The sequence below is a fragment of the Limanda limanda genome, chromosome 11 (assembly GCF_963576545.1).
Source record: "Limanda limanda chromosome 11, fLimLim1.1, whole genome shotgun sequence".
Classification (NCBI taxonomy): Eukaryota; Metazoa; Chordata; class Actinopteri; order Pleuronectiformes; family Pleuronectidae; genus Limanda; species Limanda limanda.
Window position 1 is genome coordinate 21,531,923 of NC_083646.1, and position 18,998 is coordinate 21,550,920.

Sequence of the window (18,998 nt, forward strand, 5' to 3'; positions counted from 1 at the left end):
AAACAGAACTGTCCCTCTCCTTCGTTATAGACCGACCAACACAGACGTGTCTCCTCTGAATAAGATATGTCCCTTTTTGGTGAGCCATACAATTGAGAAGCTGGACCCGGCTTTTCCTCTCAATTCTGGTTTCCTAGATGTGTGGACAACATGCCTGGATCTGATGTGGACTGGTTTTACTCTGCACACCTGCATGGTTCCACCTGTCCTGTCTGCTCTAAAAAACATTTTGTCTAATTCGCGTATCAGAAATCTAAAACAAAATATTATGCTGCATCCGTGACTGATGATATTACACATTTTCATCGGAATAAATTCTGCATAAATAAATTAATGAATGAGGAGGTAAATGGAAGTATTCTTTACAGAAATTGAAATGATAATATTATAGGTATTTACATTTAGAATTAATTCATTTAAATATTTTTCATCAACTGATCAACAATGTTGTTCTTCAAGAAGCCTGTCAGTGAGTCTTGTTTTCCACTTCATTTTAATATAAATTATGATTTGAGAGTGAAAATAACTCTTAACAATATTCCTGACATGAAAACACTGAGCGAAGTTGGGAAAAAGAATCACAGACATGAGTCAGTATTAGTTCTTCCTCCTGTCCTCTGTCTCCCTCCCTCTGCTGCAGCAGTGATTCATTGCCTGCAGGTACCACTGGTAGAGAGAAGGAGGCTGTTATGTCTCAGACAGAAGCTATGGTTACAAGAAATAGAGATATGTGGCAAACAAAGAAACATATGGTAACAGACACACAACTGTTGTTTAATATTCTCCATAACAAGTCTTGCAAAAGACGATTTTAAACTGCGATAAATAGTGCTCCCTGCGACATGCATTCAAGCTCTGCATGTGGCCAATCAGATGCAGCCCTGCTGCCCTGGGTTAGTTTCTCCGTCAAACAACAATTGTCTGAAGAAGAGAATAAGAAGACAATACATTTACAAAACTAAATGTTTTTACATTGAAGTCAGTGTGAATACAATGCGAAGAAAAACTTGTGATTCTTTTCTTTTTGGTATCATTAAATAGTATTTGCTGCCATAATGCCTGAATACATGTGTTTATGTTACAGTCTTTGCATGATACAAAGCCATATGACTCAATTCATATGATAATGGACGATATAATACCAGGTAGACAGTATTCAATGACAAATTCTATGATCATAGTTGACTTGGTGCCTATTTTGTAACCGTGATAGCAATTGTCCCTTGAATTTGCCAGAAGTAGGGTAACGCATGAAAAATCATAAAATCTAAATTCTAGCATCTGTTCCTTGAATTGAATTAGGTTTCCAGTCAGAGGGAATACGAGTCAGCCAGTGAACACGGTTGTGTACTGTCCTTTGTGGCTCTGAAACAAAATAACCCAAATGACATTTTAACAGAAATTGCAGGAAGTGGCGTTTGAAGCACTTGAGCTTTTAACAGGCTGCACAGAGTTGAATGGGAGGAGACAGTTGAGTTTTGCTGCGGGAAATTAATGGCTGTGTGTTTTTGTAGTTCGGTGCTTTAGGTCTGTATGAGTAAAGCACCTATTTAAACTGTATCCAACACTGGTACATATATATTAAAATGTTGATTAATGCAGATTGTTCTGATGGAGAGATGAATAAATGAATGGACAACTTTTAGTGCGGTTATTCAACTTCATCAGAATATCTTAGACTCAATTTGGTTACAAGACACAGCACAGACAGCAGCTATTATTATACCTGATTCCAGGCCTAATGTGCAAGATGAACTACACTGTAATATTTTTACTGTGACTGGCCACACTGCCCCAAATCTTCTTTTTACTAAATATTCACACAATATTGGCAAACTATTTGAGTACACTGTTCTTATCCAAGGGTATGTTGGTCATTATAAATACCAGAGATTATTAGAGCAGTGAGTGCTGCTGTTCTTTTTCTTGAAATGTAATTTTTCTTCTCTCCCTGTGGCTCGTTGTAGACCAAACGTCTGAAGCGACAGGAGCTGTTTGCCAGAGAGGGCCTGACTTGGCAGAAGATTGTCCATTTCTGCACCGAGCATCAGGACAAAGCTGAGCACCAAGCTGCCAGTCAGGAACTGAAGAGCTTCTTTCTGGCAGCCAAACAGATTGGTAATTAACTCCTTAGCCTCAAATCCATTGTCATTCCTTTCAATCTATGTCCATGTGTTTGTGTTATATCAATGAAAACATAACAGAATGTCATCTATTTATAGACTGCTTGTGTGGAAGAAGCTGCTGAAATTACGCTTGTATTTCTGTCTTTAGTAGATCAGAATCAGAAATCAGTTCTACAGTCAAGTTGAGAGGACAGTTGCCCATATGACAGAAAAGTAGTTTTTTCTTTTTTATTCTAGCGCCATGTTAATTTCTCTAGATTTTAGGTGTCTGACACATCTGCACCTATGGAAGCCCATTTCCGCCACTGTGATGAAAAAAAAAATTTTTTTTATCTCATTATTATGAGATACTACCTCATAATTATGACTTAGCATCTCATTATTATGAGATACTATCTCATAATTATGACTTAGCATCTCATTATTATGAGATAGTATCTCATTATTATGACTTAGTATCTCATAATTATGACTTAGCATCTCATAATTATGACTTAGTATCTCATTATTATGAGATAGTATCTCATAATTATGACTTAGCATCTCATTATTATGAGATAGTATCTCATAATTATGACTTAGCATCTCATTATTATGACTTAGTATCTCATTATTATGAGATAGTATCTCATAATTATGACTTAACATCTCATTATTATGAGATAGCATCTCATTATTATGAGATACTATCTCATAATTATGACTTAGCATCTCATAATTATGACTTAGCATCTCATTATTATGAGATACTATCTCATAATTATGACTTAGCATCTCATTATTATAAGATAGTAACTCATAATTATGACTTAGCATCTCATAATTATGACTTAACATCTCATTATTATGAGATAGTATCTCAAAATTATGACTTAGCTTCTCATTATTATGAGATAGTATCTCATTATTATGACATAATATCTCATAATTATGACTTAGCATCTCATTATTATGAGATACTGACTGCAGGGTCTGTCATGCGTGTGTGTGTGTGTGTGTGTGTGTGTGTGTGTATGCTTGTCTCTATTCCTCTTCACTAAAACTGATAATCACATGTATTTTTTAGTAATTATTCGATGATGACCGATCAAGACTTCGGATCGCTCCGTCACTTCAACGCTGACGGTCCTGTACTGTGCGCGTCACGTTACATCTCACGTTACGAAACACATGTTTAAACACCGTGTGCACGTAGTCCCCAGCTCCACACAACACGTGTTTCATGAACTCAAACAAACACAAAGTAAACATCAGTCCTGTACGTGTCCTAATAACTTGTGATCGGTGCTGGTGTTTATTGTTAAAGTGTGAAGTGAGCGCGGGTCAGAGGGAAGATGATCCTGGAGCAGCGCTTGTTATAATTATTCAGCGGCAGCACATCGCTAAGACAATGAACGGAGTAGAAAACATGGATCGATCCTGTTATGTCTCTGTATCGATGCACAGTCTTCCACTTCCGCGAGGAAGGCTGCTGTCCCCGCACCCGCTCAGCCTAGGGTTCCCTGCTCTGTGGCGCCCCGCCCACAATCCGTATCTCATAATAATGACTTAGTATCTCATTATTATGAGATAGCATCTCATAATAATGACTTAGCATCTCATAATTATGACTTAGCATCTCATAATTATGAGATACTATCTCATAATTATGACTTAGTGTCTGACTGTGGGCGGGTTGCAGCAGAGCAGGTGAGCAGTGGTAGAGAGGCTGGGAACTCAGTGAAGTAAAGTTAAGGTTTGAGTTAATGATAACTACGCCCGCCACTGTAACAGAAATACAACATTTGACTTGCATGACAGACCCTGCAGTCAGTATCTCATAATAATGAGATGCTAAGTCATAATTATGAGATATTATGTCATAATAATGAGATACTATCTCATAATAATGAGAAGCTAAGTCATAATTTTGAGATACTATCTCATAATAATGAGATGTTAAGTCATAATTATGAGATGCTAAGTCATAATTATGAGTTACTATCTTATAATAATGAGATGCTAAGTCATAATTATGAGATAGCATCTCATTATTATGAGATGTTAAGTCATAATTATGAGATACTATCTCATAATAATGAGATACTAAGTCATAATAATGAGATGCTAAGTCATAATTATGAGATACTTTCTCATAATGATGAGATAGTAAGTCATAATAATGAGATACTATCTCATAATAAAGAGATGCTAAGTCATAATTATGAGATACTATCTCATAATAATGAGATACTAAGTCATAATTATGAGATGCTAAGTCATAATTATGAGATACTAAGTCATAATAATGAGATACTATCTCATAATAATGAGATGCTAAGTCATAATTATGAGATAGTATCTCATAATAATGAGATGCTAAGTCATAATTATGAGATGCTAAGTCATAATTATGAGATAGTATCTCATAATAATGAGATGTTAAGTCATAATTATGAGATACTATCTCATAATAATGAGATACTAAGTCATAATAATGAGATGCTAAGTCATAATTATGAGATACTTTCTCATAATAATGAGATAGTAAGTCATAATAATGAGATACTATCTCATAATAATGAGATGCTAAGTCATAATTATGAGATACTATCTCATAATAATGAGATACTAAGTCATAATTATGAGATGCTAAGTCATAATTATGAGATACTAAGTCATAATAATGAGATACTATCTCATAATAATGAGATGCTAAGTCATAATTATGAGATAGTATCTCATAATAATGAGATGCTAAGTCATAATTATGAGATAGTATCTCATAATTATGAGATACCAATTTTTTTTTTTTTCATCACAGTGGCGGAAATGGGCTTCCATAGCACCAGTCTTTTAAATTGATGCACAAAAGTTTTTGTTGAGCTAAGAGCAGAATTGAAAATGAGGAAAAAAGACTGTGGCAACCCTGGAAGTTTTTTTGCCCTCAATTAAAAACTGTCCAGGATCATCCTGATTTACACAGACTTGAATTTTTTTTGATTTTCAAAACCATGGGCTCACTATTATTCTATGTTAAACCTGGACAATGAAACTAAAACTCTGCATCACAACCACTGCAACTAGAGGTCAGCCATGTTTTCTTAATTTGGGTGAACTGTCTGATTCAAATGGTTCAAGCGTTTAAGTGAAAACAAAAGCGTATGCTAAAGCTATTAAACTGTTTGGTGAGCAAAGCTATTTACTGGTACATCATTACCCACTGATTTAATGAACCGTCTCCCAGAAATTGCCTTCATATACAACAAAATTGCTTTCCCTGTTACATTGTGGTGGAACCATAATTGCTGGCTAGATTATGTTCAAAGGCAACCTTTTTTTCCTTATTTTTAATTTATTATTTTTGAATAATTTAACAAGTGCTTCTTTTGCAGCCAGTCACTAAGTGCTGATTGTGGTTCATGCACATTTGACACACCAGAGAGCCGTGGTTTCCAAAGTCCTGTCACAGGTTAGGTTTAGACAATAAAACACTTGATCAGGGATCAGGAAAGATTTGTTTATTTTTATTAAAACAAACCACAATTTTCACACCTGTGAGAGTTTAAACATAACATAAATTGAGAATTTATCTCAAGGTGGCCATGGAATATTATTTTCAAGAATATCACCCATGAATCAATGATGCTAACAATTCAAAATGTGTTTGGGAAAAATATTCAAACCCCTTAACTAATTATAAACTTTATTGTGATAATAAAGCTTGAATATTTTCCCAAGCTACTTTCGAACTTAAAACTCGAACAAAACAAAGGTTGGTTTAAGGTAGGAGAAGTCATTAGAAATGTAACAGTTGCAATGGGCTCCTGCAGAGTCTACTGCATGGACTGGATTTCCATGTAATTGGTTTACAAATTTACATTTAAGGTCCAGGAACAATACAGAGATACATTTGTCTTTTTTGTATTCATGATCTCATTTGAAAATGCTGCCCAACAAATGATAGCAAGCTATACAACACACTGTTATCGTTTTTGAAAGACTTCAAGTGGTAGCTGAACTGAACACGTCAATTATGGAGCTCAGCTTTAAGAATCTTTATTCAGGTTGCAATCTTATGTTTTCATGACAGTATTTTTTTCCTTGTCATTCATCAGTCAAGAGCAGCAGCATTTTCTGTTGGGATGCTCCCCACTGTGTTGAACCTGCCCTATGGCCATGTTAGTGGACCCAATTAAGAAGTTGCTGTTAAGCACACTCTAGAGAGGATGAAAGCAGCCATTCTGTTCTGCTGTGTGCAGCAACGAGTCAATGGCAGTAGACCGATTTAATTGGTTAGAATCCTTTTCATCTGTTTTTGCTTCCCTCCGCCTCTCCACCCCTCTTCACTGTGTTCTCCCTCTGTCCCTATGACATTTTTTCCTCTAATTGGACAATTATTCTATAGTCTACTCCTTTTAGCTAAGGCTGGTTGTGGCTAAGCATGAACTGTTTGGATATTATTTAAATGAGGTGCAGGGAACTTCAACAGTGATCTCATGCTGTAGCTTTTACTGCTCAGAAGAACAGCTGCTGATTCTTTTCCCAAGCTATGAATGGTACACTGCTCAGATTTAATGGCCATACACAAACCGCTAATGATAAGAGAAAGGGGTGAAGGTGATTGTCACAATCTGTAACAATCGTAATTATCATCATCATTAAAATGATTTTGAATTTGTGAATTTGAATTATCTCTATATATAGTGATGTTAGATTATAGAAGAGAAGTTCGGACTAATACAATTAATACTGATTAAAAAAAATCCAGAGGAAACTTTCTTGAGTTGACCCCTGACATTTATCTTGGAATTTAGATACAGTACATTTCATCATGGTTCTTGTTATCAAAGGTTATATTATGGTCGTGCTCGCTAAACTTGAGTCCAGTATTTGGGTAAAGGTAATTGGTGCCTTTTCACCATGAAGTGAAAGAAATGACTCTTTTTTTCCACCATTTTAGGATTTCACATTCTGTATTTGGTTCAACACGAGACTGAAGCTTGTATTTGCTTGTGCTCCAACGATTTTATGGAACAAAGCCTGAGCTACTGTAATTCCCATCTCACCTGTCTCAGCAAGTCATCTCTGGGCTGTCTCCAACTGGTTCCAGCAAGATCACCCATGTCACACCTGTCCTGCATTCTTTATGTTGGCTTCCCATTAAATGGAGAATTCAGTTTGAGTTCTCTTCCTAAATTGAGACCGCTCCATGGCCAGGCATCGAAGGGACATTAACGTTACCTTGGCACTTCTAGTAGTTAGCCTGTGTTAATCCCTCCTGCCCGACGTGGCAAATCCAAACTTTTTGGTGCATGTATAGCAGTGTTCATTTCGTTGACGATAACGATAACGAAAAATATTCGTTAACGCCCCTTTTCCCATGACTAAGACGAGACGAAGACGTAACGAAATGGATCTTTGAAAATAAAAACTATGACGAAATCTATTTTAATTTTCGTTGACGAGACGAAACGAAAATGTTGGCGGTTGACTAAAGGCTCTTATATACTTCTACGTATCCGTTTCTCGGAGAGGTCTCAGCGGGGGGCAAAGAGTCTTTTTGATTTTTACTTCTCCGACAACTATCTGTCTAAAAACAATTCCCCGCCAAACCCATAGGTGGCGCAACGGAAGACGAGCTCAGAGAAGCCTACCCCATTTGGGAAGAAGAAGTCCATGTGTCTCTGTTTACATGTTAGCCTGCCTCCCACACACTGAAACATGGCAACTAACAGAACTAAATAAAGTGACACCCAGCGGGTCAAGATGCTGATGTAATCGTTTCTTAGCGCAGCGGTTCCCCGGTCTTGTTTCCGAACTGTGTTGCTGATTCCACAGCTTGAATCTGCTTGAGGCTACATGTAGCTAGAAGCTACCCGGAGCTAGCTCCCCCCCAGCTTCCACACACAGTCAGCAGGGACTCCCGGCACTAACAACTACTATCCAGTGTTTGCTTCTAACCTGACGGTATTATAGAAACAGTGTCATGATAGAAGTGGAATTAAAGTCGTGACGGCGGGTTCTTGCACTGTTACCACCGCAGTTAGCATGGTGGCTAGCCTAGCCTGCTAGCGCCGTTTTGAAAGCTCGTTATAACCGTATGTGACCGTGCACACATGCCCTCAGTGCTCTAACGAGCCACCGTCAGCCGGACAACTCCGCTGGCTTAACACACACGTCACATTAATCGTAGAATCATAGTTGTGTTCGTGTTTGTTGCTACAAGTAAACAGGAAGTTTGAGGTCCGGAAATACGGAAATGACGTCATACGGAAATGATGTTGTTCGCGGACCAATCACAGCCAAGAGCTGTCCGTCGGGTCTCCAACATGAAGACGGATAGTTAGAAAAATCAGACGTGTACGAAAAGCTGTCCGAAGCACTCGGAGAGGGCGTTTCACGACGGATAGGGCGGTCTTATCTGTCCGTAATAGAAAAAACGGAGAGGCATAAATTGGGCTTAAGTCACAACAATTTTTAAAAACATAATCGTATCAGGCCGTCATGAAGTACCCGGAGCGGCGAGTGTGTGTGTCTGTGTGTGTGTGTGCGTGTGTGTGTGTGTGCTCCCAGAGAGCGCTCCGGTCCCGAGGCTCCGCCCCCTGCCGCAGCCCACTCGCTCAGAGAGACACAGTGAGATCAGAGCTCGTTCACGTGAAGCAGGCCGGTCACTGACTCACCGGCTGCTTCTTAACTATGGAAACAGTGAAAACACAGAGTTTCTCTGGTCTCAGCTGTTCTGAGATCAGCGCCGCAGCTTCTTGATCAGAGCAGAGGCAGCCGCCTCCGGTCTGATCTGCTTTAACTTTTTGTTTTCACATTTCGCCAACTAAAATATATAGGCTGCAGCTATATGTTTTTATTTATTTCAAAACTGGGTACTTCTTATTTCATACATTTCCCACAAATATGGGGATGACTCAAATAACCCTACATAGTTCTGCGTTTAATTTATTTCAAAGTAGGCCTACACTTGCCTGTGTATTTTCTTCTCCTCTTCATAAGCATTTGGTGTTTCCCTTTGTTGTAACAGGTAAAAATAAATAAAATGTCAACAGTTTTCTTTATTGTTGTTCTATAATTTCATAAATGCAATAATCTACAGATTAGTATAGAATAACTTTATATAAAATTTTATCAGCTTTGTTATCAAATATGTTTTGCGGCTCCAGACAAATTTTATTTGGGGGAAGAGGGGGCAAAATGGCTCTTTTGATAGTAAAGGTTGCGGACCCCTGCTATAGACCTATAGGAGGGATATCTAATGGACAACTTAAGTACTGAAAGCTAGACTAGTATGCAGTTGTAGACACAACACAGGGGCTCCCTGGACCTGAGAAGGGAAGATAAGGAGTTTAATGTGGCTATTAAATGTGACTCAAACTGGACTAAAATGTAATTTGTTTTCGTTGACTAAAACTAGACTAAAATGTAATTCCGTTTCGTCGACTAAAACTAGACTAAAATGTAATTTGTTTTCGTCGACTAAAACTAGACTAAAACTAAGAAGGATAAAAATGACTAAATGTGACTAAAACTAATATGCATTTTCGTCAAAAGACTAAAACTAAGACTAAATCAAAAATAGCTGCCAAAATTAACACTGATGTATAGGATAAATCACTTGAATTTTATGAGACATAAGACTTGATCAAAACAAGTTTTATGTTCAAGTCACTGAAGCTTTATTGGCAGACATGACTATAGCATTGTACAACAAACATCTAAACAAACAGACTAATAATCATAATATAATATTAGCAACAGCAACAATGGTAATAATGATTAATGTATTTGAACAGGATATTAACAACAAGAAGAACGTGTGTGTGTAAAGTAAAAAATATTTTTCTAATTTCATCATATTTTGAGCACTTTGTCAAGAAGAATTACAATTTTACTCTCCAATGTTATTATTCTGATATTTTATTAAGCTTATAAATAGGTTTAAAAAAATATCTTCTCTATTAAACAAATTGTTTAGACATTCACTTATTGATGTCTTGAAAGGTCTTTAAAAGCATTACATTTGAATTTAATAATGGTGCAAGAACCCTGTCTAAGCCTCCAGGCAGAACACCCTCTCTGATCTGAATTTTACTTTTGTTGAAGCATGAAGTGCACACTTTGACTCTTTGACTTTGACTCTCACAAGCGAATTCAATCACATTCAATAAAATCTTTGTAACATATTTTTCCTCTGGTCGAGACAATTTAATGTAAAAACTTTCTCCGGTCTAAAAGTTATTTCATTTTGAATATATTTTTTGTTCTCCACAACCATCTGGCAACCCCCAGAAAGTATCTCACCACCCCTGTGGGGGTTGGGACCCCCAGGTTGATGATCAATGATATAGTCATTTAGTCTGAGGTTTCTGTTAACGCATTTATTCAAACAAGCCATTGTTTAGTTTCCGTCTGTCTAGTTTTCCAAGTGTGTGTTCATGTTTTATTTTCTGGTGCTGTTATTGTATAATTATAAAAAATATACTTTTGTGACACACTTTGTGACTGTGCTCTGTGAAAGTTGCAATACTAAATACATTTTACATATTAAAAGTATTAAATTTGCTGTTTTGTTTCACAGTGGGGGATGAACACGGTCAGGAGGCTATTGAAAGTGCTGCTGTCTTTCTGTTTGAGACCTTCCACAATAAAGACCATGTGGGCACAGAGGAGACCCGGGCCATTAGACAGATGTTTGGCCCCTTTCCGTCAGCTGCAGCCGAATCCTCCTGTGCCGCAGTGGCTCGGCTTGTGGCTTCACTCGGAAACTCCCGAGTTGAAGATTTTATTCTGATTCACACCTCCCATCACAACCCACAACGGGGTTCCGCATTTGGACGCAACATTGTCTTCTCACATGATTGCTACACATTGGACCCACTGGAGGGCCTGCCCTTCTCCTCTCCCCATGAGGAGAACATAAGCCTGGACTTTATCAACTTTCTTAACAACGAGCAGAGCGGGAGGAAGGCCACCAATGAGGAAGAGGTGCCCAGCTCAGGCAGATCTACTGGCTCTGGGGATGGAGCTACCCTAAGATTGGAGGTAGAGAAGTACCTGAACAGAGGCAACATGATCTCGTCCAGCCCAGAGGAGCTGTGCACATCCTTGTTTGAGATGCTGGCCTCCCACAAGAGTGATGATGAGCTACAGAATGAGGTTTGTGTCATGCAATATAGATACTGTATCTGATTCGTTATTCTATGGAATTGATTTAATACAGGTTGTACAATGTATGCAGAACCTTAATTCTGTTTATACCATTCTTCTTTGGATTGGGTTGGAAGAAGAACAGTCTCCTTCATGGACGTATTCTTTGGGTCAGTGTCGTGCTGAAAGAAGAGCCAATGTCCCATTCTATGTGCACTGCATGGTGCAGTTAGGTAGTTAACATCTATTCCTGCTCTGTGGCCCACATAAAGATGCAAAACATGTCCAGTTAATTTAGATTTTGTATCAACATGGCAAGAGGAACATATCTGAGTGACTTTGGAGTGTGTTCATGGTTGGGAAAGAGCTTAATTTACAAAGACCATTCAGCATGCTCGTGTTTCAGTCAGTAAATGGGGTCAGCCGAAGAAGAGTTCCCAACTAAGATACAACTTATGATTAGGGTACAGGCAGGGAGAGACCAGCTGAGCCAGTGAGGAAGAAATAACTACTTAAACTACTTTAAACTGGCTGACGCAGTACATGTAGTTTCGGTTCAAGAGAAAATGCTGTGTGTATCGGATGCCCTGTGGTCTGTCCATTGCGGGCAATTTGAAAGTTGTTTTCACTGGATTAACATAGTTTAAGATTAAAAGTTTAAAGGTGAATAGAGATTGTTAAAAACTCAAACCCTGCAGCAGCGTTTCCGACTAAACACAGCAGCTGTAACGGACCAGCATTATCTGATTTGTCCCACCACAGTTTAATTATGAATCAGACATTTTCTAAGTTTATTAGTATATACAAAATTGTATCCAAATAACATCAAATTTCAGTGTACTTTACCTTCTTCTTTCTTTAAGAATTTGATTGTGGATTTTTGCATGTGTATATGTCTGTATTTTTAAAGCTGCAAGCATGGGTGAAGATCCAAACCCAAATTTTCTTTAACAAAAAAGTTAATCTTGATCATGTGATATAGGTGCCTTACTATGGACGGAGAGATTATTTCTAATTCAAAACTAAAACACTCAACTGGATTGAGATGGTTTTTGTAAATGAAAACATATTAGATTGTGTGTAGTCTGTAGTTCATTTTGTAAAAGTGAATTACCTGCTGGGCTGGTATCCTGTGTTGCCCTATGTCCTGCGATGATTAACAAAAAAAATTGCAATGGTACAATTGACAAAGGAAACGACCTGAGGGGGCTTCTCAGATGATGTTTGGACTTTCTGTGTTGCAGTGGTTCATTTAATACTGTGGTGCAGCTATTGATTCTGCCACCTTGACCTTCAACAGCAGGCCTTTTGGGTTTGACCGAGACGCTGGGTGTATATTGTCATGGCTGTTTGACAAAGTCGTCCTTGGCCTTTACCTTTTAGACATTTCCAACGTTCTCCATGCCTTTGACCTTCATTGGTAATCAAGACTCTTTTGAAATATTAACAAGTCAACATGTAACCATAAGATCACATCAACCTTATATACGATTTCGTAGCAGCCTCAAGAATACGGACATCTTTTTTCTTACTTTAGAGGACAAGTGCATCGTCAGTTCTAAACCTTTCTGTTTGTAATGAGCTGTTTGCTTGATCTGTGTTAATGATGTTTGCAGCTTTTTTTCTGAAATTGTAGAAGTGATCTGAAGTAACTTAGCTGCGGCAACAGATATTCCCCTGTTTATTCAAAGTTTGGTGAATCTTAATTGGGAATTGGGAAGCCTGAAGTGGAGAATCAGTTGACATTACCATTACTGTGAAAGAGTTGATGACATCACTTAGGTTGATGAGTCCCAGCCACTGCTGCTAAAGATAATTGGTTGCCTGTTTATTCAAAGTTTATTAATATTGAACATACAGAATATTCAATCGCACCAATTTCTTACACAGAAATGATTTTTAACATTTTTATTTGATCTTTTTACCAACCATCTGTGTTGTTTGAATTAATGATAAGTGGCCCAGATAACCAGACTGGACTGATATTTTCGTTATGACGTAACAGCAGTTAGCAGTAGCAGTGTTGATTAGGTTCGTAATATTGGCAAATATTACCGTTTTCATTTCTGTTGTACTTGTAGCTGGCTTTACAAGTTCTAGAAAATAATAAATAAAGGACACATACCAATAAAATGTTGACCTTTCCATAACATATACATATGCTCCAAAATGATGCTCCAATATTAGTCAAATTACTGCTTTAGAGAAATTTCACTGGAAACCTCAGGTTGCATTGACCTGCTGATGACGACAAAGCCAATAGTCAAGGCTACCCCTTCTGTTTTGATCGTCCTTCACATTTTCCTGTGTGAAGCAAAGAAAACAGAGAGAAAGGGAATATTACATAAAGGTCAGGATCACATGTTCACCGCTCTCTGTTGTGTCTCATCAAGTTGAAACTTGAAGCGGTTATTTTTCATCCTTCATATTTAGTTATGAATCGAGAAAGGGCTCCATTATTCTGTCCCCCTGCATTTTCACTCGCTTTCATTCTCTTTCTCCTTTATACTCTGAGGCTTTTATTTGTCCATATAGCTCCTCAGAGCACCCCCCCCCATTTTATAATGCGCTTCGCCACAGAGGCAGAATTGTTCTTCAGCTGGTTACAGTTGGTTCCAATGTTCCTCACGTAGTTGACATTTGGAAGTGAACTCTCCCACTGACATCTTTAGATGTAGAAGGACCTGTGTGTGTATGCGTGAGTGCACCTGCAGAATCTCCATGCATCTACCTCTCTGTGACTCCAAAGTCAACACTAAAGTTTAAAGGCTCTACACACTGTGCCATTAAAACAGACAATGGAGGGAACCTGCTCTTTATTATTTCTCATTGGTTACCCTGATTGCTGACATTTTGTGGTAGTTGCTTAGCACCAGAATCAGGATGGTATAGTTTGGTTGCAGTCTTGTAATACAATGTATTGGCAAGGCAGCTCTCGTGGTTCTGATTAGGAGCCTATTGGAGCAGGATTCCCTTCACTAAGCTACAACAATCAGATCTTAGTTCACATCGTAGTTACCTGATGTGCTGATGAAAGACAACTCAAGGACAAAAGGTGGTCCTGTGCAGACCGCTAATAAGTGACTACCAGTGCACAAGTGTGTTTTATTAAAACTAAAGGTCAGTACTTTTCAGGTGCCAACTTAAGCAAAATTAGCAATCAAAAAAAAGTGCTGAAGATCGGTTCAAACCCTGTTTTGCATTGAAGGTAACTTTGAACCATCATCATAAACATTAAGTCTATCTTATCTTAACAGACACTGATGTGATTTGTCAACAATATTCAGTTCAGACAATACTAATTTATTGTATATATCACTCAAAAAAGAAGGTCAAGGTCTTTAACACGTATTTAAAACAAGGCGATTACTTCGCAGAGATGCTCCATAGTTCATCTCAGTCTCATTCAGATTTAACAGTAATCAGCTGTTTAATCAGCAGCTTGTCCCTGGAGACCTGGGAGTGAGGGGAAAAGAATCCCATTATTAATAATTAACGCACTGTTTGAAAAGGTTATTCATATATATATATATATATATATATATATATATATATATATATATATATATATATGTATACTGCAGGAATGTGGTTCCTTAAGTATTTATAGTCTTCCAGGTTAATGTGCAGTGTTTTTAACACCTTAAAGTAAATATGTTCATGCCAAATAGTTCTGTTCATAAACTAAGGCCAAAAAATGTTGGAAGGAAATCTGTTTTTAGTCTGTATATTTTGTAGCACTCTTTGTGTGGCTCTGTTTATTAGCATATCATGAATCAAACAGCGCAGAATTACTGACTGAATATATTCCCAAATTGGAGTTCACGTTGAATTGGTCTCAGAGGTGCAGTCCTCCCTATGTTTGACACACGTCCAATAATGAGTTGGTTCAAATTCGCCGGGGAAGAAGCTGAATCTATTATCAGCGATAAAGGAGCAGAGAACAGATACACTTCCAAAAAAACCTCTGCCTCTCAAACCCAACAGAACTCACAGCTAACAGTCAACTCCAAGGACAGAATTCATGAGAGTAAAAAAGTATGCATGTATTGCTTTAAGTAGGAGCAGGTGTACCCCCCACCACCACCACCCACTCACTCCCTACAGTACCAACAACTGTAATAAAACAGAGACGTTCGCACAAACCCACAGAAGTTTAGAAACCATATAGACAAGGCCTCAGAGGGAAACAAAGATAACCCCAACAAAGAAGATGGCTGACATCAAAGTACCTCTGTTGTTTTAGTTCCCCACTGTGCTGACTGTTGCCTTCCCAAGGGAGGTCAGACTGAAAGAGCAAGCCATACCTGCATGCTGAAACCAATCCTGAAAGAGGGCGAAAATACAGCATTGTTTTCCAGGGCATTCACGTCTTCGGCTTTCCGATTAGAAACCACAAACTTTATCATCTTTTCTATTCTGTCACTCTGTGATATTGATGAATGACTGTGCAGCCCTGTCTCTGCTATGCTTTTATTTGTGTGCTGCTGCCGTTCACAGGAATTCTTGCTGTTGTTTTTCCATCACTTGCTAAGTGCCAGGTGGCTATATTTGGGAGGCTAAGTGGCAGAGCATATTCTGTACCAGGCGGATGGTAATTACCAGGTGCTCAGCCTTGGCAGTAGCAGCGTATTTGCTTGTGTTGGTGAGCCATAGGATGTGGATGCATGTTTGGATGAGTGTGCCGTGGTATGTAGATGCTGGAGATGACTGTATTGACTTATGGTCGCCCCTTCCTCTCTCCCGCTCCAGCTGTTCGAGCTGCTAGGACCAGATGGGCTGGAGATGATCTCCACCCTCCTCCAGCGAAGGATGGCCATCGTCGACTCCCTCCTCACTATCCCATCCGATAGGATTGGCTTCCCACCAGGTGAGACGGAACCATAGCAACCATGTCATCTCCTTAGTAACACAAATGCCACTCCTATCAACTACATGAAATAGTCATGATTACCAGATATTAATTTACAGTCTTGAACACAGGTATTTGGACAATTGCACATTTTATTTGTTGTTCAGTCAATGTGCCTTAGCACATACAATGTGAAATAAAATAATGGACACAACTCTCAGCTTTAATTTGGTGGAAGATTATTTTAAAGATCTGTGTGTGTGTGTGTGTCAGAGAGAGAGAGTGATAGAGAGCCCTTTAAACACATAGTGCCCAAATCTGAATTGTGCAAATGTAATTGGACACTTAACTGCTCCTGAACATCTGTGTGTCGTTTCAACATTAATTATGCACAAAGAGCTCAGATCTGACCTGAGAGTTGATTGTTACCATTAGACTCTGGTAGAGTTGAGTGAGGATGAGAATATGGGAAAAAAAATCTATCAGAATAAAAAAGCTAGTTGGTTTGGTAGATTTTTTAAAAACAGGTATACATAGGAAGGCCAGATAATGACGTCGTGGACCAAGGGGTGGCAGTCTTGTGGATGCGTGCAAACACATTCTTGATAATACTCCCCAGGATGTTGGTATTCATGTTTCCTCAATGACAAAAACCAAAGGATTCACCACATAATGCAAATTTGTTGTCAGCATGAAAAACATAAATGTCAGGTTACAGTTATAAAAAGCACACAAAAGGAAACCAGATAATTCCAGAACAAAGTTTAATGGACTGATGAGACAAATATCAACCTCGGTCAGAACGAAACAGGAAAGTGTAGAGAAAAAGGAACAGCTCATGACCCAAAGCCACCACTTCATCTGTCAAATGTGGTTTTTATAATTGCCTGGGTCTACAGTGTAGGGCTGCCAATGGAACTGGCACACTGACTTTGATTGATGTATGCAGGAGCATTCTGAGCAAACTCACAGGACGGAATTATATCATCCATTGGGACATACGGCTTCTATCCATATGGATAAAGCAACTCGTGTTTTCAGGATGAAGAGCTAGAAAATTTGCGACGGTCGTTTGCCTCATCCGAGTCCGATTGAGCTGAAGTGCACTCAGTAACAATACTGCTACAGGCAGAGAACCAATAACAAACAGCAGCTGGGGTACACTGCAGTGAAGCTGTAGCAGAGAATCACCTGGAAAGATACTGGTGATATCTGTGTGTACGAGTTATTGACGTAAGGATTTTTCAGAAAACTCTAAACCTAAACAAAGCTTTTTCCTCCAAACTATTTAACGCTGAAATTAAGAACTGTCATGTATATTACATTATTTTATTTCAGATTGTGTTACTGTCCAAATACTGTCCAGACTGCACATAAACAAATGATTAGTGCTGATACACTGAGTAATGCTTTAAACTGAAAGATGAACCTTTGATTCATCAGTCAACCGCACCATAGCGTTTCCCTGTCATGTTGTGGAACGTCAAGGTGCTCTTCGGCAAACTGAAGATGGAGAGCAGTGGCTTCCTCTGTGTTCTTGCTTCTGACACCATGCTTCATGCAGCCATGCACCATGAATTGTGTATGGTGGACTCATGAAGAGAGATGTTTACCAGCTCCAATTATAATTTCAATGCTTTTTCTGCCACTCCGGGCTTCTTTTTATCTCACTGAGCATTTTGCATCGTGCTTTGGGAGTCAGAACTCAGAAATAAATAGTTTCCATTTATAGACACTTGGTCTAAATGCGGGCTGATGAATATCTAAACTCTTTGAGATTACTTTGTAGATGACCCCTCCCAGCTTTATGCAAATCAGCGTTTCTTGTTTTTTTAAGAAGCATTGGTCAGATCAGCAGATGTGAATACTGAATACAGATACTGGCCATTGTGCATTGTGAAAATATGCATTTTCATATAATTTAGGACCAATATGATGACAATATTATCATCGATATTGTTTTTACAATATTAATATAAACAGTTTAATTATTTGTATTATTAATACTTCTCACAGCACACTCAGACATTAGCAATAGGTGTATGTCTTGAAAGTAATCCATTATATACTTGTGAGTGATTTATTTTTCTGTGCATCAAATAAATAATACCGGTTAAATTATATTGTTATGACTTTAATTGGTATTTTACCATCTGACAACGTAGCAGCTCTAGTATGTTTAAATTTCTGTTCCAGTTGGACTTCTTGTACGATGCATCAGCACAGTGGCCATAAGTCAGATGACTCGTCAATACTCAAGCCCTTAATTACACTGGGACAAGAAAGACATGAACATTTTTTTTGTTTTTGTCAAGGAGGCACATTGCTTAATTTTGCAAGGTTGGGTCAAACTCATAATGAGGATGTGCAACAATAAACACCATGCGTCCTGCTTTACTACAAATCCTTTTTAAACTGTCCGTAGGCATCTTTACGTCTTTCCACTGCATTTTCCTATTAAATACTCACTTATCTCCCTTCAGAAGACTGACAGAAAGCAGAACACCTCTTGTGTAAATTGGAATACAGATATTTGATTTCTATTTAATTCACCCCAGCTGCCCAGCACTGCCAGTATGCTGTAGGAGCCGTGTAGCGCTCATGTTTTCTACATGCTACTGAAATGTCTCAATCCACTGAAAGGCTATTACCTAAAGATTGGCACTTTACTTCAACCCACTTCTTCATTATTTCTTTCACGTCCTTTATGCCATCTACCTGGAGCGATGAAGACCAGACTAATGCTTCCCTTGTGGGCAGGCTCTTTATTTCTGTTCAAGACCTCTCATGACTAAGAGAAATAATCGAATACCACGCCATACTAATAGAGAAAAAGGCTGTGTTGCTAAGGCCAAATAAGCTCAGGCTCTTGTGTGGAATAG

The 18,998-nt window shown here is 38.4% G+C and overlaps 1 protein-coding gene across 1 annotated transcript in view; it reads left to right on the top strand.

Moving 5' to 3' along the window:
• Positions 1-18,998, top strand: part of ascc3 (activating signal cointegrator 1 complex subunit 3) — a 143,973-nt gene that overhangs the window by 5,230 nt on the left and 119,745 nt on the right. The window contains exons 3-5 of the mRNA XM_061080652.1: positions 1,968-2,118; positions 10,696-11,273; positions 16,017-16,134. Coding sequence (XP_060936635.1) covers positions 1,968-2,118; positions 10,696-11,273; positions 16,017-16,134 — 847 coding nt within the window. The remainder of the gene's footprint in view (positions 1-1,967; positions 2,119-10,695; positions 11,274-16,016; positions 16,135-18,998) is intronic.